The sequence below is a fragment of the Cryptotermes secundus genome, unplaced genomic scaffold, assembly GCF_002891405.2.
Source record: "Cryptotermes secundus unplaced genomic scaffold, Csec_1.0 scaffold295, whole genome shotgun sequence".
NCBI lineage: Eukaryota > Metazoa > Arthropoda > Insecta > Blattodea > Kalotermitidae > Cryptotermes > Cryptotermes secundus.
Genome location: NW_019729213.1, coordinates 6,670 through 30,758, shown reverse-complemented (window position 1 = coordinate 30,758; position 24,089 = coordinate 6,670). Strand labels below are relative to the sequence as shown.

At 38.1% G+C, this 24,089-nt stretch overlaps 1 protein-coding gene across 5 annotated transcripts; it reads right to left on the bottom strand.

Moving 5' to 3' along the window:
* Positions 1-19,442, bottom strand: LOC111865408 (amino acid transporter AVT1A). 5 transcript variants are annotated; one of them, XR_002842974.2, is made up of 9 exons: positions 19,258-19,442; positions 18,440-18,593; positions 9,028-9,196; positions 6,735-6,923; positions 4,710-4,954; positions 2,459-2,665; positions 1,451-1,646; positions 362-482; positions 125-210 (listed from the first exon to the last, which is right to left on the bottom strand). XR_002842974.2 is itself a non-coding variant. In XM_023853408.2 (8 exons), exons 1-8 carry the CDS (start codon positions 19,360-19,362, stop codon positions 72-74), a joined length of 1,404 nt encoding a protein of 467 aa, XP_023709176.1. In that variant the 5' UTR covers positions 19,363-19,442; the 3' UTR covers positions 1-71. The 5 variants fall into 5 exon arrangements, 4 of the variants coding, with proteins under 4 accessions (XP_023709176.1, XP_033607702.1, XP_023709180.1 ...); XM_023853408.2 differs by lacking the exon at positions 362-482 and having other exon boundaries at positions 1-210; XM_033751811.1 differs by lacking the exon at positions 362-482 and having other exon boundaries at positions 1-210; positions 9,037-9,196.
* Positions 19,443-24,089: the final 4,647 nt, after the last annotated feature.

Sequence of the window (24,089 nt, the reverse complement as noted above, 5' to 3'; positions counted from 1 at the left end):
TTCCATTATATCTTACTATGTTTTGTCATCACACACACAATAGCTCATATTAAATTAATCATTAATACATATCAATTTAAGTAACATGGCTTTGTCATCGAATGTGCTCCAAAAATTTCTAAAATGGCGCTGTATGTAGATGCTGTGCCACCAACAAGTCCTATTAATATTAGTTCCCATAAATAGACCCGGATGTATGTTGGGATGTGCCTGGAAAAAAGAAAGACATTTGAGTTCTGTACAAGACCCACCTAATATACAGTAATACCTTCATTACTAGATAATTCAGATTATTGTAAATTCAAAAAAGGTATCAGCTCTGTCCAAGAAAAGATTAGTTGTTAAGATCTAAGGCTCTCACAGCAGTAGGTATCAGAAGTATGGTATTCTGGGATATGATGCCATATAGTAGTTTAGTAGATACTCATAGGTACCAATGTTTCTGAGGCAGCTTCTGTTTCCATCTTCAGAGCAGAATTAAACTGCGGGGAAGAAATGCCACAGATAGAGAGAAGGGAAAACTAAGACCAGGAATATGAGCAAACCAACAGGAACCAGTGACCCTGAACAGGCCCTCTGTCTCAGCAAGTCATGAAAGCCTCTCATCTACACACTGAAGGAAGATATGAAGCCTCCTCCTAAAGATATGATGTGACAGAACCCTCCAAGTTATAACACTTAAATAATTTGAAATTATTACTATACAAAACACAGTTTGTATTATTCTTAATAATTTGTTTAGCCTAACAATTTCATAAGTAACAAGGAAACCAGTCAACTCTGATCTAGCAGGTAGTTGTCAACTTGCTGCAAGACAGCATCTGCTGTTTGCAAAAGCACAGGATTGGAGATGGTGAGGGAAATCAAATACCATGTGAGGAAAAACAGACCAGGCCAGTGCACTGCCTGTTGTGAATCATCAAAAAGTTCATAGGTTTTCTATAGTAGACTATGAGTGATTTATTCTCCGTGGTTTTAGTCCGCAAGCGAACTATACCAACCGAGCGACTTCCGCTTATCAGCTAAGTTAGTGCCAACTTTTAGTAGATAGAGGGTGTTGTGTGGTCAGCGCAACAAATCCCCATGGCCGGTAATTTTGGTTTTCTAGACAAGAGCCGCTATTTCCTTGAAATAGCTCCTCAGTTATCATCATGAGTGGACCCCTTTCCAGACCCACTACTTCTCAGAAAAAATCTGATAGCCCCAGGAATCAAACACGGACCACTGGATCTGTAGCCAGAAACTCTGACCCCTAGACCACAGAGGCAATCTGAGTGATTTATTACAAAATGAAAATATAATGGATTCTGACTTAACATGAAGTAACCACAAGAACCTGGGTGTTCTTCCTCTTTCATTGCCAAGATAAATGAGCGAAGACTACTATGGGGGCAGATACTAAAATTCCATTATGTAGAATGATTTCACATGTACAGTAAGAAAGTAATACCTCTCAGGCCAATTCTGTTGCTTCTCCTGGTCACACAGTCTCATGTAGAAGAAAGATGGCAATACAAATGTGAGAAGAGTGATAGTTGAACCACCAACCAATGATAATATTTTCCCAAATTTTGGAATACTTTCACCAACAAATACCATCACACACACCATTCCTGTCCGTACCAAGCACCGCTTCCAGTGGAATTCTGGAAGTAAAGAAAAAAGTATATGATATTTCACATTGCTTTGACCCCATGCTGCATTGTTACTACAATTTAAAACCTCACATTTTTTACTACTAGTCTTCAAAGGTAAAGTTGCCCCTGTGTCTAACTAATTAAGCACTATGCCATGAAGGCGTATGGGGGAGTGGATGTATAGATCCACGTATTCTTGACCGTGGCACTAACTGGAGGTGAGGGGTCAGTTTCACGCCCCAGCCATTTCCTCCCAGGGAAAAAGCCCTGGTACCCATTTGATAGTAGGTTGGGTGGACCTCAGAGCCATCCTGGACAACGTGGAAGAGAAAATTCTTGACCTTACTGGGACTCAAACTCCAACCCTTCGGTCATCCAGACCATAGCCAGTCGCTATACCAACTGTGCTATCCCAGATCCTATTACTAGTCTTCAGGAAATTAGACAATATTAGGAACATTTTTGGAAGTGTTAACTAGAAACAAATGTCGAGAAGCCCTCATAGTCTTTTTTTCAGGTACTCTCCCAGCATTCATAGGGAAGAACTGAAAAAACAATAAAACCTCCAAAATATACAATGCTAAAATCAACATGCTGCAAGAATTAGCCACTTTTGATACAATAATTATAGTTATAAAAATCAGATGAACAAATATGTTTAAGATATCCTGAAATAAATAATATGTTTTGTTTCTTTGTGGCAAACATTATTCCTCTTTTTTTTTTTTTCATTTCATGCATCCTGCATTTTAGCCTTGACCTTTATATTGTTGTGTTGTGACACACTCTAATAAAGAAATTGCATTATTACTCATACTTACCATGTGGAACTTGAAAGATCTCTTCTAATTCTTGACACACTGGGTTGATGATTATAAGGAAGGCCAAGATCAAATGCATGGCTAGAAGCATGTTTGCCAACATTATCAAACTTGTATTCTTTACTGTCAGTACAATGTTTGGATCTACTGCTTCCCCATACACAAAGTAGCCAGCTGCAGCTACTGGCAGGTATAGAATCAGTATAACTGAAAAATAAAAACAATCTCAAGCAGCCTGTAGCATTTCATACCAGAACAAACAGTTTTTGTGCAGACAGTAGCAAATCTCCGGAGGTCAATTCAAGTAATTAATAGTATTTCGTATCAAGACAGTGTTTGTGAAATCTGTCTACTTAAGCACAGAGCAAATTCTAAGTGTCAAATGTAAGAGATCTTTCTCTTTTTCAGGTAACTGAAATAATGGATTACTTTACTTTGAGATTATTTAATGACACTTACTCAACTACACTAGTGAAGCAGTGTTATATAGCAAGAACAAACAAAGAACTCTGTGGTCTGTAGTCAGCAAGCGAACTATACCAACTGAGCGGGCACCGCTTGTCAGCGAAGTCAGTGCCAACTTTGGTGCATAGAGGGTGTCACATGTTCAGCGCAACGGTTCCCCATGGCCGTTAATCTCGGTTTTCTAGATCAGAGCCACTATTTCCTTGAAATAGCTCCTCAACTATTCTCACAAGGCTGAGTGGACGCCAATTCTGGACCACATGTTCTAAAAAAAATCTGGTAGCTCTGGGAATCGAACCCGGGACCTCAGGAAATCTGACCACTAGACCACAGGGGTGGTCTCGTTATACAGTAAGGTGAATGTGAAAAATGAACTGGGAAAGGATGTAGAAAGAAGCACCCACGGCTCATTTCAATTCACAATTCCAGTATTTGACTGGAAGGACTGTAAAAAAACATTAAAAAATTGTCCCATAGCCAGTCTCTGGTAAGCAATTTCAGACTACTGATAAATTATGATATACGTATATTTTAGGTTTGTTTTCAAAACGAAATACACATCACAGGGCTATGTCCACTGAATGTGTTTGTCTCTTCAGTGACTCCAGTATTGGTTAGCCACATGAAATTTTGATTGACACCATTGAGTCTAGGATCCTGAAAATATTATCATAATAGAGATCATAAATATTAAACTTATATTCAAATAGGTATTATAAAATGTGGAAGATAATAAGACGGTAACGACACAAAATATTTTTTATTTGATGATAATGTTTTAACCAGAATATGAAGTTCAACTATGAGCAGTGCATTGGCTCTACACAAACCACTACCTTTAGTCATAAGGAAACTGGTCTTTACTAAGCCTATTTGTTAAAGCCTGACAAGCCTCTTCACATAACTTTCACTTTTGGCTGATATATTTAGCATATAAAAAATGTTCACTAAAGTTGTGCTCAGTTTATACTTGAATGATAATAATAATGATATAAACTGTTACTACATTTGCACACATGTACAGTATTAACCAGTACTAACAAAATGTATATGTCTGAGCATATTTCAATATGAAAGAATTTCTTACATCATTCATGAATTTATGTGAGGAGTACTATTACATGAATAGACAAAGCACTCAATATTGTATTTTTGTATTGTATTGGAGAGGGTGGGTTTCCCCATGCACTTAGACCAGCTGTTGGTCCATTGTGCGTCCCCCTATGATATTCTATCAGTCTCTATTCCCTACCGGTACTGGTGCGTGCCATCAGTCCCGACTCAGCCAGCGAGTTCGGCCTCTACTGGCTCAGCGGTATCTCGATGCTTCCCCATCTACCAGAGGCGTTAGACACTACTGTTGGGCGGGAAATGTCCTGAATTTGGCTCAGTGGTCCCCTTGGGACATGAGGTTCTTTTATGTGCCGTAAAACTACGACATGGGACCCACGGCTTAAAGTCCCTCCCAGAGGACTTGTTCCCTGAATTTTTCCGCCCTTAAAAATTCCACGACCTCTGCCGGGTTTGAACCCACGTACCTTGAGTCACGAGGTGGGAGCGTTACCCCTAGACTACGGAGGCCGCTACGCACTCAATAACAAGATATTTCAATCTAGCAGAAGAAATTTTATGGCTGCTTTTAACTGAACTTTATCCTTAAGGATGAGGCATGGAATATTTAACATACTTTCATTAACCACAATTTAAAGTAACAATTAAAGCTTTAACACAAAATCAAACTAGCATACTTTAAACCACAGTTTTAAATACATCAACAGGCAGTTACCTGAGAAGCCAATGACAACACTAATGGAAAATTTGTTCTTCTGTACCATGTCATTTTGGATTGTTGGAAACGTAGAAGCTCCACCAAATGCAAACTGAATTGTTCCAAAGGCAAGGAAGAAACTTTTGAAGTTGTGGGAATCATGTTTCACAGGTTTAGTTGAATTTGATCCGTCAATGACAATTTGTGCAAAGATAAAGATGCAAGCAAATGCTGTTGTTAGAATGGCACCTATACCAACAGCTCTGAAATAACAAGGGTTTCATAATGTATATAAATGAACCAAATAAAACAAAGTGAAAATAAATAAAGTGAATAAACAGGGAACATTCTGAGGTTAATGTAAATTTACTCCTGTACCAAGAATCAAGTCAGCATATCTAAGGAATGCAGAAAACAAATAACGTTATTATTTAATATCCTCAAATGTTATACTACTCTTGTCAAAAAAGTATCCAACTTTGGGCCAGGAAAACAAAGTTCTGTATCTGGGTGGTTACAATACCTTGGCCCCTTGTGACTCCACACACTTAGCCCAGCGGTCCTTCCATCGCTGGAAGCAATTCTGGAAGGCTTTTTTGGAATGGCGTGCAGTTGCGCCATCGTGTTCTGTATGATGTCCTCACAGCTGTCAAAACGGGAGCCTTTTAGCAGTGTCTTCAATCTCAGGAATAGCCAGAAATCACAAGGAGCCATGTCAGAAGTAGAGAGCCTAGCAAACCTGCGGAATGCCATGCTTGGCCAAGGAACAGTGGAACAGGTGTGATGAATGAGCTGGGGTGTTCTCATGATGCAGCTGCCAGTTGCATGCATGCCACTGCTCCGGTCTCGTACACCGAACTGCATCATGAAGATGGTGGAGGACTTCTTGGTAGTACTCCTTACTGACAGTTTGGCCTACTGGTGCATACTCATGATGCACAACACCCCGGTAATCGAAAAAGAAAAACAGTCAGTATCACCTTCACATTACTCCGAACCTGTCATGCTTTTTTGGACCTCAGGGTTGTTGGATGCTTCCATTGTGATGCTTGGACCTTGGTTTCTGGGTCATATCCATACACCCATGACTCGTCACCTGTGATCAGTCTTCAGGAACTCAGAATCCCTGTTGGTGCACTCCAGCATGTCCTGCACAACCTCAAGGCAGAGTTGTTGCTGCTCCAGCGAAAGCAGCTTGGGAACAAATTTTGCCGCCACTCTTCGCATGCCCAAATCCTCAGTTAAAATTGCGTTTGCAGAATCTCTGCTGATCTCAACCTATCAGCAACTTTCCAGATGGTCAAACAACGGTCCTCCATGATCAACGTCCACACCTTTTCAATGACATCAGCATTTTGGCTCGTTGACGGTCTCCCAGAACGCTGGTTACTGTCTGCCAACATATGGCCATCTTTAAAGTGGTTGAACCGCTCTTTAATTTGAGTGACCACCATTGCATCATGGCCAAAAGCCTGCTGAATTTTGTGGATTGTTTCTGCTTGGGGATCCCCAAGTTTCTGACAAAACTTGATGCAGTATTGCTGCTCCAAGCGTTCTGTCATCATGAGCGAAACGAGAATGGGCCAAACACATGTTAGACTACTTTACTATCTGGCAGCCACAGACACATCCAGCAGTGTTGCGAGTCAGCAAAAAATCACACATGCGCATGAAAGTCCCTTCTACCACTACGCTCAGTTTCCCCACCCCTTTGGCCATTACTGACAGCGGCAAAAAATAAAGTCGGATACTTTTTGGACAGCGATGTAAACTGTATTGCATGTATGTATAATATTAAGTATGTACTTCACATCTCAGAGATGTGAGGAGAAAAATAAAATGGTGATTTATGATTTTCTAAAATCTGAGTTGATGTTAATAAGGTTACTGAATTTTCAGGGTCCATAAAAACAACTCTGCAGACAATTTAAATATGCATCTTTACCATGCTTGTTTCATCTGCTGCACATGTCCTTTCAAAATGTCAGTCATCACTTCAGGTACACAGACACAAGGAGACAGCATGTGGCAGATTTAACGTACCTGAAATCTTTGGGTGTTCCCAACCACATGGCAGGACAAAGTAATGCAGCTATTATTAAAAACCAAGTGCAGAATCCAACATTTGGTATTATATTTTCAAAAAGGTCTTGTATTATCTGTGATGAGAGAAGCAGATACACTGTTCCAGCCCCAAAAAGTGTAAACTGGATGCATCCTGATACCAACATACTGAATATCAGGAGGAAAAAATCATTAGTTATAATTAATAAAATTACTGACAAGTTTAAAATAATTTAACACAATTAAATATCACACACATTTCCAATAATCCCTTGGTTCAAGACTCGTATAATATCAGAAGTATGACATTTATAATATTATCAGCTAGACACTACTCCTGTTCAAAAAATTTCCATATTGCTCACCATTCTGGGAAAGACAGGACTTTCGAAAAATGATGTTTCCAGTCATGGCAGAGACAATGGAATGCATTTATAAATCCTGAAGTGAAGTACTTCGAAGGTGGCTACATTCATTAAGGGTTAGTGATAAAAAGAATCAATCAGGTTATTCAATTATCAGACAACATATTACCACAGTTAATATGTGTATGAAAACTAAAAGAGCTAAGCAACTTTGACTTCAATGTGTTCAATGGTAAAATAGTCATACAGCAAAATTCTAACTTCTGGTGTCCTTGAAGAGCAGCAGATTTGAAAACTAAACTGAGGAAAACAGCAGTCTTCTTGGATGTGGCACCATATAGGTATTGTGTTAACCGACGTTTCACAGGAACGTATCGCTTCCATCTTCATGGTAGTAGAAAAAAGAAATACACACGCAAAGAAAGAGTGTGACCAGGTGCAAATAGACTACTGTCGAGAAGGGTCAAGAACGTCAAGAATAAACCCAGCTGTATAGAGCAGGAAGGGATGGGAGAGGGGGGGCTACATGGGAAATCAGTAGAGAGGAGAGAGGAGGGGTCTGGGCAGGTTGGGCCAGCAGATACAGAATANGGGGGGGGGGGGAGAAAGGCAAGGTTAATGGGAGGGCATTAACCCTTAAGCTTGGGGGTTGCTATGTGAGTCGGGCATGACCTTCTGGATCCGGCGTCATGTCCCAGGGAGTTTATTAGGGAACAGATGGGAGGCTTCCATGACTTGCTGAGACAAACCCCCACCTCTCTGTTCATATTGTCAGGATGGAGTTCAATCTCAATGGTCTCCCTAATAATGCGATCCATATAACGGGTTTTGGTGGAGGTTTTCTAAAGCTGAATGCGGTATCCCAAATCAGTGCTGTGTTTAGCCACAGCTGACTTGTCCGGATGTGCCGCTGATGCTCCTTCAACCTCGTGCCCACAGAACGGCCTGTCTGCCCAACACAGACCTTGCATCTTAGATTGAACTCCATCCCAACAATATAAACAGAGAGGTGGAGTTTTGTGTCAGCAAGTCATAGAAGCCTCTCATCTGTTCCCTCAAGAAAACCCCGGGACATGACGTCGGATCCACAAGGCCACACAAGTCAACGCCCGACTCCCATAGCAAACCCCAAGCTTAAGGGTTAATGCCCTCCCATTAACCCTTAACCCTGCCTTTCTCCCCCAACACAATATCCTATACCTGCTCTAGCCTGCACCTGCCCAGACCCCTCCCCTCTCCTCTCCTCTCTACTGATTTCCCATACAGCCCCCTTTCCCATCCCTTCCTGCTCTATACGGCTGGGTTTATTCTCGACGTTCTCGACAGTAGTCTTTTTGCACCTGATCACACCGGCTCTTTGTGTATGTATTTTCTTCTTTTTTCTTCTACCCTGAAGATGGAAGCGATACGTTCCTGCGAAACGTCGGTTAACACAATATCTACACGGCGCCACAACCAAGAAGACTGCTCTCTTCGTAGTCACCACCGTGAAAAACTCAAATCTTATATAAACTGAGGAAGATCTGAAATGGAGGAAAGTTAACATATAACTGGCTTGGGATCACTGAAATTGATCATTAAATGTGAGAAAACCTTAAACTGAAAAATATTAAATGGAAGTTCTTCCATATCTCATTGCATTACTGTCATCAAATCCACTTTATGACTTTTCCTGTTTCATTTCGGTTTAATTTAATTTTTCAGAAATACAGAAAATCAGATGTACTATTTATGATGCACATATGTACCTAGTATCAACCAGACTTTTACAGGTAAGTACATTAGGTTACAGCAGAAAGAAATACGTAATATGGAACAGTATCAAAGTTAACATGAAAACAAAACAATACAGTGCTACAGCAATCTGAGTTCACTAATGACAGTTACAGAAGTGAGAACTGGTATACCTTCCCCACCTGCCTACTGCTCTGTAGGCAATTGCTGCATATGGATTTCTAACAGGGCTCCTGTATTCTGGGTACCGTTCCTCTAGAATCGCCCAACATGCCCCTAGCCTTGTTCCTCCATAGCCCGCATTCACACAGAAATACACAATCAACACCAATCCAATCAAGCCTATGGACACACAAGTATTGCATGTTAATTATGAAATGATAAAAATGCTCTAAAGTAGGATGATAGCCAACAAGACATGAAAATGCAAAAATATGAAGGAACATCTGTTAAGACTGGGACTGTTTTTTTAAATTCTGAACCTCTAAATATTTACAGAATGTTAGTTGAGATTTACAGCAACAATAATATTAATTAAATTCTTTAATTTTATGTGCTAACTCAGCAGTTACAGAAGACAATTACAGAGTCGCACAAAATAAAAAAAAATAAAAAAACAACACACATATGATGACAAATATATTGAAGCATTTAGCACACACACAAGTATAACTTTATAATAGTACTGAGCATAACAAGCCATGATGACTACCAATTAACTAAATTAAACAAAAGACTAATATTAAAGACATTGTTATCTAACATTTTGATGGTGTTACATTTTTAAGTCGGGGCACACGGTAGTGTAGTTGGTTGAGGGGCTATGCTACAAGCCAGAAAGTCGCGGGTTCAAGTCCCAATGAGGTCACTGGATGTTTTCCAGTTGACCTAATCCTTCTGGCTGCACTAGGCCCTGGGGTTTAGTCAGCCTCTAACAGAAATGAGTACCAGGAATTAATTGAATAATTTTCCTGGGGAGTAAAGCGCGGCCGGCGCATAAAGCTGACAACCTTACCGCCATCTTTCAGCCGATTGTCTAGATAATGTAGGACCCTCAACGTCTCACAACCCTATGGGCCTTCACAGCCTGGTACAGGGATAGCTTTACTTACTTCTTACTTTACTTTTACATTTTTAATTTGCAGCTAAGATGCAGTGCACAAAATTACATGATGATGATGATGATGATGATGGAGGACGAGAAACTAATTCTTCAAAGTTAAGCGTTAAATATTTATTCTCATGAAAGTTCTTATTTATATCTGCATGTCCTTTTTTTCTTCCATTTCAAAACATCTGATGCACCACGTTACAAAGTCTGGTGGTTAAGTCACAGTATTGTAAGTTTAACTCTAAGCTTGCCATTCATTATACATATCTCCCCCATGCCCTCTGGCTCTACAGCCCTTCAGACCTTGGCTGCTATTTCAGTTTCTTAATCCTATACACAGTTGGTAGGGCTCCTTGGATGGGATCAGCCTGTTGCAATGCCCCTATCTACACACAGATCTCCATGCCTCGAGTGTGATTCAAACCCACAATCCCAGTCTTCAAGCAGGCAAAGACAGTTCGTGCCTTAGACCGTGCAGCCACTGTGACTGGCTTATTACTTCATGCCCCGAAGAAAACAGAAATATCTAAATTCATTATCAGATTAATTTTCTTAACATCACAGGCAACGTAAAATTCCATCCTGGCATTTGCCTGAGGGACTGTGGAAAACCACAAGGACCTCAGGACAGCTGGTGTCCCAGCTGAGGTACAAATTAGTAGTGTTACCACTTGAACCAACTTGCTTGGTGTGAAGTACATAATACAAATACATAAGGCATATCACTTCCTATAATAAAGGCCGCCAAAGATACATATCAAGGAAATGTTACAACTTTATATACATTAATGATATTTACAATACGTATTGATTTTCTACATAAGCCTTCTTTTTTTTTTAGAAATATAATGAAGTTCTTCTGTTTCACATAAATGTATGGGTTATACATGTAAATGACCACTGCCCAACAAAACAAAATTTGCCTGACAATTTTTAATTGGCACCCCATTTCCCTTGTCAATGCCAAATCTCATCAAAATCCGTTAAACACTTTCAGACATAAAATATGTGGAAGAGCAGATGGACAATAACCCCCAACGTGTATCACTTTTAAGTACTTTGCCCGATGTATAAAAATTAATAAAAGTATTCAAAAGTAGAGGTCTGAAATATAAATACAGCTGAGGACATGCAAACTGCCTTAATGTATTTATTGTTCCTGTTAAAATACTGCTAATTTTTAGTAGGGCATATTTACCTATAACTCAAAAATTGTTATATGAAGCTACTGCTGGAAAATGAGAAAGCACTATATAGCAGGGCAAAGGTATGATAAAAGATGAATTAAAAATGTAAGCACAGCTGCTCTTGACTGATAAAACATGCATATTTACAAGAACAAATGTCAAGAATAAAACGCACTTCCTAGTCATACAAAGAATTGACGTATCTTTAAGTCTATGAACTGGTCAGTGACCCATGACAGCTCCTGATAACAGTCAGTAAGAATCCTGTTTTACCCAGTAACTAACATCAAGATACAAATGACCCTATAGAATATTCACATAATATTTGTTATTATTTCATTCAGTAACTATTTCTTAGCTCTTCTTCAAAAACAATATTTGCTTTGCTGAAATATGCCAACAATTTTGCACAGCTGTACATTTTTCTACTAACGGTGGTAGCCAACTACAAAGCCTTGCTTTCCCTTCTTGCTAAACAATATAAAGCACAACCAGGGCAAACTAGCAAACAAATGATGCATACCAGAAACTTCTCAAAATTCCACATCTGCTGGTGCTTGTGGATTTCAATATTCCAGCTAAGACCACAAAAGAGAGTACTGAACAGTAAGTTTTTAGAAGAGGAAAAAGTGATACACATTACACTTAGTTTCCTGAGAACCAACTACAAAATCCATACATTTACAATCAGTACTCTTAATAAAGATATCTTGTCTTAATGACTGGGATGAAGGAACAAACTGCAGCGTATGTATCCACAACCAGTCACTTTTCAAACACATACATACACATAACAAACTACTCTTTACATATTTACCTATATAATTTCTCTTTAATGTATTATGAGCTGGAACAACTCAATCGGTACAGTGACTGGCCATGTGCTAAACAAAGAGGGCTCAATTCTCAGCAGGAGCTGAGATATTTCTCTTTGCCACCCAGACTGGCTCTGAAGTCCACCCAGCCTCCTAGTCAATGAATACTAGGGGCTCTCGCCCCAGGGATAAAGCAGCTGGAGCATGAAGTTGACCATTCTCCTCCATCTAGTGCCAAGGTTAAGAATATGTGAACCCAAGTCTCCACTCTACCACACTTCTACAAGGTGAAGCACTTAATTAAGTTACAGGGTCAACCTCAGCTTTGTCTTTTGATAGTGCTTTAAACCAAGGATGTCCAATTGTATACATGCATGCATAATCATTAAAAGACTTCTTAAATAAATATACACATTAGAGTGTATGGGTCAAATAGTACAATGTGATTCTAAATTATTGTAGAGGTTTCCACGGCCTGTAATTTTCAAACCGAAAACAACCGCTTGAGATCTCATGTGCCACGAAAGGTACACATGGTGAAGTTAATTACCATTCTGCAGGATTGTTTCTGTAGGTAATAAAACTTTTTGAATTTCACTTTCATATTCCTTAAGCAATTTATTTTATTGTTTCCAGTTTGAAAATTACAGGCCATGGAAACTCCGACAATAATTTAGAATCGCCCTGTATAATACAGCTGCTGTACCCTGAAATCTTTAGCTCATGAAAGATTTGGCACAGATGCTATAAACTGAAGTTGAACCATTACTGATCTTCAGCTAGAGCACAGTCACAGATGAAGCTTTAGGCACATACCTTAGTCCAGGGTATGAAAGAAGCTCTACCTGGGAGCCTAATGGAGTATAATTTTCTTCATATCCACTTATAGACTATGTAATCCGGCTCAAGAGGTACTGCTTCTTACTTTCATTTGGGGGGGGGCCCTGTTTGAAATTTGGCTTGGACCAGACCAACCATCCTGACTGAAGTTTTTAATGATTTTCCTCACTAATCCCTTCAGCCAAATTCTTGGATAGTGCCTTAAATTGTTACATGAACGCTTCTTTCCACATCCTTTACAATTCATTATCCACAATTATCTTTTGCATTTCATTTAAACTACAAATAAAATAAATATACAGAAATCCATTGGAAGATTTAGAAAGAACCCACTTCCAAAATGTTAATTTTTTATACACAAAAACTGCTACAATAGACAAAGTCAAGAACAGTAACCTTAAATATTATGTCCACACTTACTTACTTACTTACTCATGGAGCTGAGCCCTTCTGGAGGAGCCGCCAATTCTGCAACTACTCAAGAATTTCCCAGCATTTTATGAACCCGAAGGTTCATTACCGTGTTCACAAGAGATGTCTGCACTATTATCAAATAACTTTGAACTTAGAAAATTTCCTTTTGAAGACTAATTTAACTTCAAGAGGCTATGCTGTGACACATTCATTAATATTTGTTAGTCAAAAGTTATCCTTAAATATAAAGAGTACTGGCTTCGTTTTTTACATTTATCCACTATCCACTTTTCACTTTGCATCGCCCTCATCTGACACAAATCCTCTAATGTACTAATATTACAACCAATTTTAGAAGACAGTGACAATTTGTGAACAGTATGCAGAATTGAACTTGAGGAATGTAAGGTCCTTAGGAACTGTATCAAGCAAGACATTTGCCGTTAAGCATGTAACATCCGATGGTCTGCAATGTGCTACAAAATGTTCAAGGAAATGATCAGTGAAAAATTCATCATAATCAGCAACTGCCTACTTGTGTCTAAATTACTTCTGCACTCCTATTTCCTGTACAGGTAAAAGTGGACAACAAGATCATACATATTTCCATTACAAGGAGTTTGCCACATGATACAAATACAATTTAAGAGCCCACTATCAATGCATATATTACATTACATTACCTGGATCCAAAGTTAGTCAAAATGACTGTAGGACGTGGAATATGTCATAAATACAAAAACATGTGTATAGTACAACTGCAGTTTTAACACAAGGAACCTATAGAAAAGACAGTGGTTATACATAAGGCTATCCACATCAATACTGTAAATGTATGCTATTTACACAGTGTTTAAAAGGATGAGTCACTTTTCAGACAATAAGTATTCATCAACAGAGTAGAATGAGTGTATGTTTAAGTATTGTTTTAGTGTAATTTTAAATCATGCTTTTTCATTCATAAGACTTTTGAGATCAGATAGAAGATTATTGAAAATGCTGATATCAACATAATATGTGCTGTTCTGAAAGCATGGGAGGTTAGCAATTGGTTTAAGGAGACAGTGCTTGTGTCTTGTGTTAAAACTGTACTACAATTTATGGCTGTATTTATGATGCTCTCAATTAACTTTAACTTGCCAGCTATCCAACAACATTGCTGCCTCCAAATAACCTTTACCCCAAAGTGTTACTCCTCCATAATTTTCATTTCCAAAATGCAAGTGCTCTTGATACATTTTCTCAATACCATAATGATCTGATGATCTTCTCTACTGCAAGGCCACATGAAATGTCAACTGTAAACCTTGGCAACCTTGTTTGGAAGTGGAGGTACTGCTCCAACATTCTTGACCTTGGCACTAGATGGAGGTGAGTGGTCAGCTTCACACTGTGGCCACTTTACCCCCAGGGAAAGAACCCCTGGTGCCCATTAAACAGGATGCTGGGTGGGCTCCAGAGCCAGTCTGAATGCTGTGGGATAGAGAAAAATCTCTTGCTCCTGCCGGGAATTGAACCCTGGCCATCCACTTACATAAGTCACAGATATCCTATTGGATGTCAAAACATTTCTGTTGGACACACTGTGCTTGTTCCAGTATCTGTAAACAATGAAAGCCACTTCAAACATTAGTTTCTTCATTTATTCTATGTAACTGGAATTATTACGTGATCTGGGATATCATAGTCGGTATAGTGACTGGCTACAGGCTGGATGACCAAGGGGTCGGAGTTTGAGTCCCTGTAGGGTCAAGAGTTTTCTCTTCTCCATGTCGTCCAGACCGGATCTGGGGTCCACCCAACCTCCTGTCCAATGAGTATCGGCGACTCTTTCCCCATGGGTAATGTGGCCAGGGCATGAAGCTAACCACTCATCTCCAGCTAGTGCTAAAGTCAAGAAAATGTGGATCTATGCATCCACTCCTCCATACACTTTCATGGTGTAGTGCTTAATTAGTTAAGCACAGGGACAACTTTACTTACTTTTACTTTACAGGTATTATTAACATGGTGATGACTTCTAGAGCTAAAATTTGGCCCTGCATCATTCTTTCTGTCATCGGCATAATAGACGTATCAAATTCCAACACTATCTACCAATATGCTTTCATTACAAACATGTCAGAGTACATGATGAAGGCAACAGCTTAGACAGACAGAGTCTGAAGGTTACACGAGTCAACCCTGACATACACTTCATAGCGTAAAACATTAATAAGTTCCAAAGTTCCACATTTTATGGCAATCACAATTCTTGTTGCCTATGCTGCATCAACAGTGTTATCACTTTTTCTAAATCTTATGATGCTGAGAATGATACAGTGGAATGATGGAGCTAATCTACAGTGACACAAATGCTTTCATAGATTCAGGTCAAATGTTATCAGTATTTCATATAACAGGAAATATCCGTTTGCATCAGATCATCTGGCATTTTCTTGTCTGTTTGTTATACATGTGTGAATATGTGCAGACAGAGAGGATAACCATGTATGAGATTTGTGTACCATGGTCTGATTTGTCAGTGACATGCCCTAGTTAAATGACTCCTTGTGCTGTTCCTTGTCAAGTGAATGTATTTAATCAGTGTCCTGAATACACACAGAAACAGAAAATACATATACACACACTTCATTGATTAATTTGCCAATTTTAGTTCCAGATATAATTCATAAAGCCTACATTCAAAATTTCAGCTGTGACACTGGCTTCATAGTTAATATGCCAGCTGAGATTTTTTTTTGTGTTCCTCAGACCCTTAGGGAAAATACCAAGACAGTACCTCCGTCAGGTCACAACCGCTTTCTTCCAAATCCATTCCAGTTCATCACATATCACCCTACCATCTGAAGCTATACTAACATCATTGCTAAATAATCCACAAAAATTTACAGATCATACCCATATTAGATTTGCCAGATGAAACATTAGTGTTCTTCACTGTCACCATGTATGTCTACTGTTCCTTTGTACAGATATAATATGAAATATGCGACTATATATAAAATGCATCTTCATACAAAATTTAATATTCTTAGCTCCAAAGGTTCATTAATTATTGCTACAAAACTGAAAGCTAAACAAAAATTTCTGTATGGCTGCCACACCATACTGTTTTTACATTTTACGGAAGATTACATTAGTGAAAGTCATATTTTTTTTTTCAAATATCAACTACTGTACACAATTTCAGGACCCTACATTAACGGTAATAATAACATTTGTACAAATATTATGTTTTTGGACATCATCCATCACCTTGTCTTTATCTAAAAAATCCATCCTGTTTTATTTTTCAAAACACAATGTTTCAGAGACTGAATTCTGTCTCCGTCCGCAGGTAAAACCTACTCAGTTGGGCCCAATCAACAGAGCTAGTCCCTATCTCCAGACTAGCTCTGTCAATTGGGCCCAACTAAGTACATTTTACCTGAGGACGGAGACAGAATTCAGTCTCTGAAACACTGTGTTTTGAAAAATATAAACAGGAAGGTGTTTTTAGATAAAGACAGGACAATGGATAATGTCCAGAACCATAATATTTGTACTAATGTACATTCATCACAAACTTTCAAATCTTACTGGCAATAACATTTGCTTGAATCTCGCAAGTTTCTGTGCCCAATATGTTCTCATTACTGACTAGAAAATTAGAAGTGTGAGATTTGTGTGGCCTCTATGCCAAATGGTGTGAAAATTGGCACACTTGGTTGTCGACTTACAACAGGCTGCACTTACAACCACAAAAAAAAATGAAAAATAAAAGATGATTAAAATGTAAAAGTTTTTAAAAATATAATATCAAGATGATAAAAAAATTAGAAAGGTTAAAAAATAGTATTAATAAATATATGGCCGATATACGACCAGTTCGACTTACGACCTGTCAGTCAGAACGGAAGTCGGTCGTAAGTCAACGACCAAGTGTACACTGGTTTACAAGCTGAAAATGGGATATACCCACATAGACAGGGAAGAGTGACCTCATAAGCATACTTTTTCCATTCAGAATAGAAATGTATTTTCTAAAACACTGAAGAGGATAACAGTTTATTTGCTGATGGCAACCAGTAGAAAATGTAAACTTGAACATAAAGGTGCAGAGTCCATATAAAATATAAAAGAATAAATTTGACATTTTTCAGCTTTTCACCAAAGCAGACCATACTGGGCCAGCTCCATATTAAGAAAACATAACATTTATGGGGGGTGATGGAAACTAAGTATATGTTACTGTCTCATCACCAAAATGCGGGGCAAAATGATGACATAAAGATAGGAAACATGTTTTGAAAATGTCACACAGTTCAGATATTTGGGAACAATGATAACAGATCAAAGCCTGATTCAGGAGAAAATTAAGAGGCGATTGAACTCGGGTAATGCTTGCTACCATTCAGTCCAGAACCTTTTGCCTTCTCATCTGCTGTCCAAAAACATAAAAATTACAATATACAAAACTATAAGTTTGCCTGTGGTTCTGTATGGGTGTGAAACTTGGTCTCTGACATTAAGGGAGGAACACAGACTGGGGGCTTTTGAGAACAGGGTGTCGAGGAGAATATTTGGACCGAAGATAGATGAAGTGATGGGAGGTTGGAGAAAACTGCATAATGAGGAGCTTCATAACTTGTACTCTTCTCCAAGCATAATTAGAATTATCGAGTCAAGGAGGATGAGGTGGGCAGGTCATGTAGCACAAATGGGAGAGACAAGGAATGCGTATAGGATATTGGTGGGAAAGCCAGAAGGAAAATGACAACTAGAAAGACCAAGGCATAGGTGGGTGGATAATATTAAACTGGATCTCAGAGATATAGGATGGGGTGGTATGGACTGGATTGATCTTGCTTAGGATTGTGACCATTGGAGACCTCCTGTGAACTCTGGAATGAACCTTTGGGTTCCATCAAATGCTGTGAAGTTCTTGAGTAGCTGCACAGCTGGCAGCTTCGCAAGAAGGGTTCAGCTCTATGAGTAAGTAAGTAAGTAAGATGGAGCCAACCAAGTTCAGAAAAAGATTTCAATTTAAACAGATATGAGCAACATTTAAACCAACAATTATGTTTATCCATTAGGAAAATTGAGAATAAAGAATATTTTTGCTTTAAATTAGTCAAGGCTAATGGCAGAAGCTACATTAAGACAATTCATAGCTTCTCAAGAAAGAACTGCAAGCACTCAGTTCTGTGACTGTAATCTTTATATAACCACTTACCACAATCAGCAACACCTCGAGGCAATGCCAGAACACCACTACCGGCCATTTCACCTGCAATGAAAATGGCTGCTGAAAGGACAGTAAGTCCTTTAGGTCTCTTCATGGAACTGTAAATGGATGCATTGTTTCTATTTTCCAGGCAAATGGATTCCTGAAATACTGACTTTCATTCAGTACCAGTTAACATGAAATTATGAAGTTGTTTATTCACCAGTATTAACTCAGAGTTCTCATTCTTGAAAGAATTTTCTGCTGATTGCTAAATATCATTTTGTACAGTAATTCAAAACACGTAATTTTTGTATTATCAACTATAGTGTAAACAGAACTTCAATATAACTAATATGAAAAAAATGTTTTATTCTAGTGGGATCAGAAAGATCTAAATAGGACTGTAAAATAAACAAATACAAATATAATTCCTTAAAACTTTGTGCTTGTTTCAGTTTGTGCCTTAAGTAGATTTCCCCATGTTGGAAACCTATTACACCTCTGACATTGTTTCATTATAGCAAACACCCACTAAAGTTAATTCAGCTCTTTGGTGTTTACTCTGTCTGGATGCTGACAATGCTGCCGACGTTTCGTGGGATCATACTTCCTCCGAAACGTGGGTAACAACGCCCACATAAGCAAAATGTAAAATCCCAAAAGGTGAATTAACATCACGTTAAACACAGGAAAAGCCTAAGATCACTAATTGCCAATAACTGTTATCAGTTTCTTTTGATGTGATAATATAATTATTAATATGATAACACAATTACTTTTAAAAATGAGCGGGAAATATTAATAAAATGAATTATAATACAAACCTCTTCACGAGCACAATTTAATTCACTGGAAATTTTTCGTTTCTCACCAAAATCTATGGAATTGTCTATCTGATAATAGCCTGAATATTTATTTATTCCGCTCATCTTGCAATAAATCTAGATCACACACTCCTTAACGCTCCTTAGCACCGCGTCCCAGTCAGGGGCAGGGTGATCCAGCTGATCCAGCCAATGCTATTGGCCCTATTGGCGGGCAACATAACCACCGTGACGTCATGAAGCATCACTGCTGCCACTTTCTTGATAAAAAAAATGGCTACAGCCAGTGCCGAGGGCTCGGTCGGTAAGAAAGTATGCTATCATAACACCTGTCCTGTCGGTAAGAAAGTATGCTATTACAAGTATACCACCAGCATTTTTTTTTACTGCTCCCTCCCAGAAAATCACTGGCTAACACGTATAGCTAGAATTAATAATCGATGTAAATGAAATGTTCATATTTTACAGGCACTGTTGGGAAACTTTCTCCCAATAAATAATGTTGCAACCTGATATCTTGTACTGCAGAGGTTCTTACTACGTTGTGTGTTTTCTGTTTTCGAACTGAGTATAACATCACTTCGCTCAAAACAATCTGGAGGGGAATGAGTAAAATGGTATCAAACTCAGTTCAAAAACAGAAAACACACAATGGAGTATGAACCTGTGCAGTACAAGATATCAGGTTGCAACATTATTTATCAGGAGAAAGTTTCTCACCAGTGCCTGTAAAATAAGAACATTTCATTTACATCAATTCAACACCTCCTTACTGAAATGCAATGGATATTTGAACTATAACATATATAGAATACTTGTGTTTAGGAAAGCTGATGGTGGGTAAACTTGAAAGAAAATTCTGCTTCCAATCAGAGATACTTGTATTAAACTTCATAATTTTGCGTATAACTTATACCTGAAAGCTGCACAGAACATAGCTTTTCAGTTACATTAATGTGTTATATATCATGTATAGGGAGTAATAATACTGAGGTTTCCATTTGTTATTAATTTCAGTAGTATAATGAAACTCGAGAATCTGATACACACTCTTGTGAACAAGATTAAGATTGCATTTAATAATATACGAAAAGCAATAAAATAATTGCAGAACTCTTACAAACCCCTTTTTTTTTTANTAGGAAAGCTGATGGTGGGTAAACTTGAAAGAAAATTCTGCTTCCAATCAGAGATACTTGTATTAAACTTCATAATTTTGCGTATAACTTATACCTGAAAGCTGCACAGAACATAGCTTTTCAGTTACATTAATGTGTTATATATCATGTATAGGGAGTAATAATACTGAGGTTTCCATTTGTTATTAATTTCAGTAGTATAATGAAACTCGAGAATCTGATACACACTCTTGTGAACAAGATTAAGATTGCATTTAATAATATACGAAAAGCAATAAAATAATTGCAGAACTCTTACAAACCCCTTTTTTTTTTATCTGTTTCATTCTGGTCCGTCACACTAACAATTACAAAGACAAAAATAACTCTGTCCAGCAAGCCACAAACAAACACGGACGATACTAAGAATCTCCTTCACAAGATAGACAGGCGGCACAAGTTCAGCCCCCTCCAAGAAAGACGATAGGAGAAGTGACACGAACCTGCATGGTTTATAAAATTTTGACTTAAACAACAAAGTTTTTAAAAACTTTAAAAGTTTTAATACCAGAAAGGCTGCTGTGATTGTGAAAAGTTGAATATTGTGTATTTCAGGCATTGCGTGTGTATGTAATTTAGCACTCAGAACACCTTTTGTGATAGTGGTTTCCGAATAAGTATTGATATTTCCTCTGAAGATGATCCGTAAGGATCGAAACAAGTAAGGGTACTGAGTTTTCAAGTGGTAAAACTTATATAGTCACACTGCACAGAGTTGTTTTTGTCTTACAAACCTCATGATCTGAAACATGCTCATGTTTCCAAAATAATAAATTAACTGAACAAATATTATGAACCTTGAAAGTATGATATATATATCATACTTTCAAGGTTCATTAATATATATATATGTGTGTGTGTGTGTTCATAAGTTCATTGCTGAACACAATAATATGGCCAACATAATAAAATAACTGAAGGAATATAATGAACCTTGAAAATCTTATGTTTATATTTATGTTCACAAGATCAATGCTGAACACAATAATATGGTCAAAATAATGCAATGAATCAAGGGATATACCAATATTAACAAATTAGATGAATAAAATATGTAGACACTATATGTAAGCAGTGTCCGTCTTTTAGTGCACTCAATTTTACTTGTTATTTCACAACATGTTTTGGCACTACAGTGCCATCATCAGGTGCTCCATTTATGTCAATCCATTTCATTGCTTGCCATTACATCATTGTAAAATTTAAAAAGTATTTAAAAATATTCGTAAATGGAGCACCTGATGATGGCACTGTAGTGTCGAAACATGTTGTGAAATAACAAATAAAACTGAGTGCACTAAAAGACGGACACTGCTTACATATAAGCGACGAAGATCAGTGCAACAGGATGCTAAAATACAACATTATGTAGACACTAATAAGTAAAACTTCCTACCTAGGAAGTAGTTAATAAATTTAATTACAAAATATACACTGAATTCTGACATTGATTCTGCTCCTCAGTGTTTCACGCTGAAACGGGTAACCTGAAGATTGCAAGTCAATTATAAAGTAATGCCACTTCAATCTTACCCACATATAAATAAGAGCCATTTGAGTCAGAAAATAATTTCCCACACAATTCTTGATTGAAGTATAATTATTTGCAGATAAAGGGCAGAATGAATTCTGACCATCATCTGACAATGATGTTCTAATACACTGGGAAGAAGGAAACAAGTCTGCAAAGTAAGGAAGAGATGGCGCTCAAGATCAGAATAGGTTTCTTGTACGTAATCTGACTGTAGGTGACAATGTTATCAACAAATTACTATATACCAGAGGTTTGAGACAAGAGCATGTGAAGGGATGGTAGTTGGAGTTGCTTGTCACCAGGGTTACTTTCCCCAACTTATGAAACATCTATTGATGCTCATGTGAGCAATTGGAATATATTATTCCAGTAATTCAATAATTGCTGTCTGCTGATTTCCAGGGCTGGTATGGGCAGGATATTACAAAGCAAAGATGGAGAAGCATTACTTTCCTAATGACTTACTGATGTTTCAGTATCTTAATCTTCCTCTTTGTGGCCCTTTTCCTGGCTGATTCAGTCATCAAACTGTTTGTCCGCTTACACCACCAAGGAATGTAAATTCTTGTGAGACATCTCACAATACCATCTACTATTCATTGGTAGTGAAGTGAACAACCAGTACACCTGATCCTCTTGAAGTCAGTGGTGCTCTTAATGGCAGCTATGATATGCTGCAACATGAATTGAATTGCCTGCCATCATAGATTCCATTAGAGTTACAGTGGATGGTAGGACATATGAACAGAGCAGCTCCGCAGCTTTGGCTGTAAATAGTGGTGAATCAAATACGGTGGCATGTATTGGCTGTGCTGAACTTGAATTAGAACTGAAAAGGATTCAAATTGAGTTAAAATCTACCGAGGAAATTGTGAAGTTACTTCGTGAAGAGATAATGGCGGAAAATGGCGTAAGTGGTGAGCTACGTGATAATGCTTCTAGTGGCGAAGTGCAAAGGCCCTTAGGATTACATCAAGTAAATGATGGTTTAAATAAAGATAGCCACGTGCAAAAGGACAGAAGTAATAAAATAAAAGAACTAAAGAGTGATATTACTGAACTGAACAATCTTTTAAAATATGCTGTAAGACAGTCAGTAAAAGAGGTTATCTCAACTGAAGTGAATATTATTTTAGCAAAGATAGAAAGTTTATATGAAAACACGAGTGAACAAGAGATAACTGAACCTAGTTGGGCCGAATTAGTGACCAGAAGACACAAGAGAAATAATAGTGATAGATGTGATAACACCTATAGCATACCGGTCATAATAAATCGCTACAAACTACCTTGTGATATTGAAGCCAATGAAACTCAGACTTTTAGCTCAGCTGGGAACCAAAAAATAAGGAAACCCTTTAAAAAGCAAGTATCATCAAGAAAAAAGAGACATAGGATCATAATCATTGGAGATAGCCATGGAAGAGAATGTGCATCCAAAATATCATATAACCTAGACAGTGACTACGAAGTGCAAGGGATCATAAAACCAAATGCAGACTTAATGGCGATCACAAATACAGTGAAAGAAGAGGTCAAACTTCTAACAAAGAATGATGTAGTGGTTGTATGGGGTGGCACAAGAGATGTAGGCAGGAACGCAACTACTAGCGGCTTGAATCAATTGAAAGACTTCTACAGTAAAAATTATCAAACGAATATTATTCAGATGGGTGTACCACACAGACATGATCTACTTGCTGATTCCTGTGTAAACAAAGAAGTAGAGAACTTCAATAGAAAATTAGGTAAAGTAGTGAAAGCTTTTGAGCATACAGCTCTTATAAATGTGGATATACATAGAGAACTATATACAAAACATGGATTACACCTAAATGACAAAGGGAAGGAACTAGTGGCTAGGAAGATAATCCCAATTATAAAGCACATGCTATATAAAAAAACTAAGGAACCAATTAGCATGAACTGGAACCGAGATAAGGAAGAGGATACAGCAACCCAGGAGAGCGAAGAAGTGAAATCCTCAGCACAACCATCTCGGAATGGGGCAGTACAAACTAAGAGTACAACAACCCAGGGGAGCGAAGAAGTGAAATCCCCAACAAAACCATCTTGGAACGGGGCAGTACCAACTATAAGAGACCAGCAGCAGGGAACTC

What these genes read in the sequence shown, in the direction of transcription:
- LOC111865408 (XM_023853408.2), bottom strand. Translation starts at nt 19,362, where the DNA reads ATGAGCGGAATAAATAAATATTCAGGCTATTATCAGATAGACAATTCC. An exon ending in TCGAGGTGTTGCTGATTGTG is followed by an intron (nt 9,197 to 18,439) that starts GTAAGTGGTTAT and finishes GTGTGTCCATAG; the next exon opens with GCTTGATTGGATTGGTGTTG. An exon ending in GATCTTTCAAGTTCCACATG is followed by an intron (nt 1,647 to 2,458) that starts GTAAGTATGAGT and finishes CTTTACTTCCAG; the next exon opens with AATTCCACTGGAAGCGGTGC.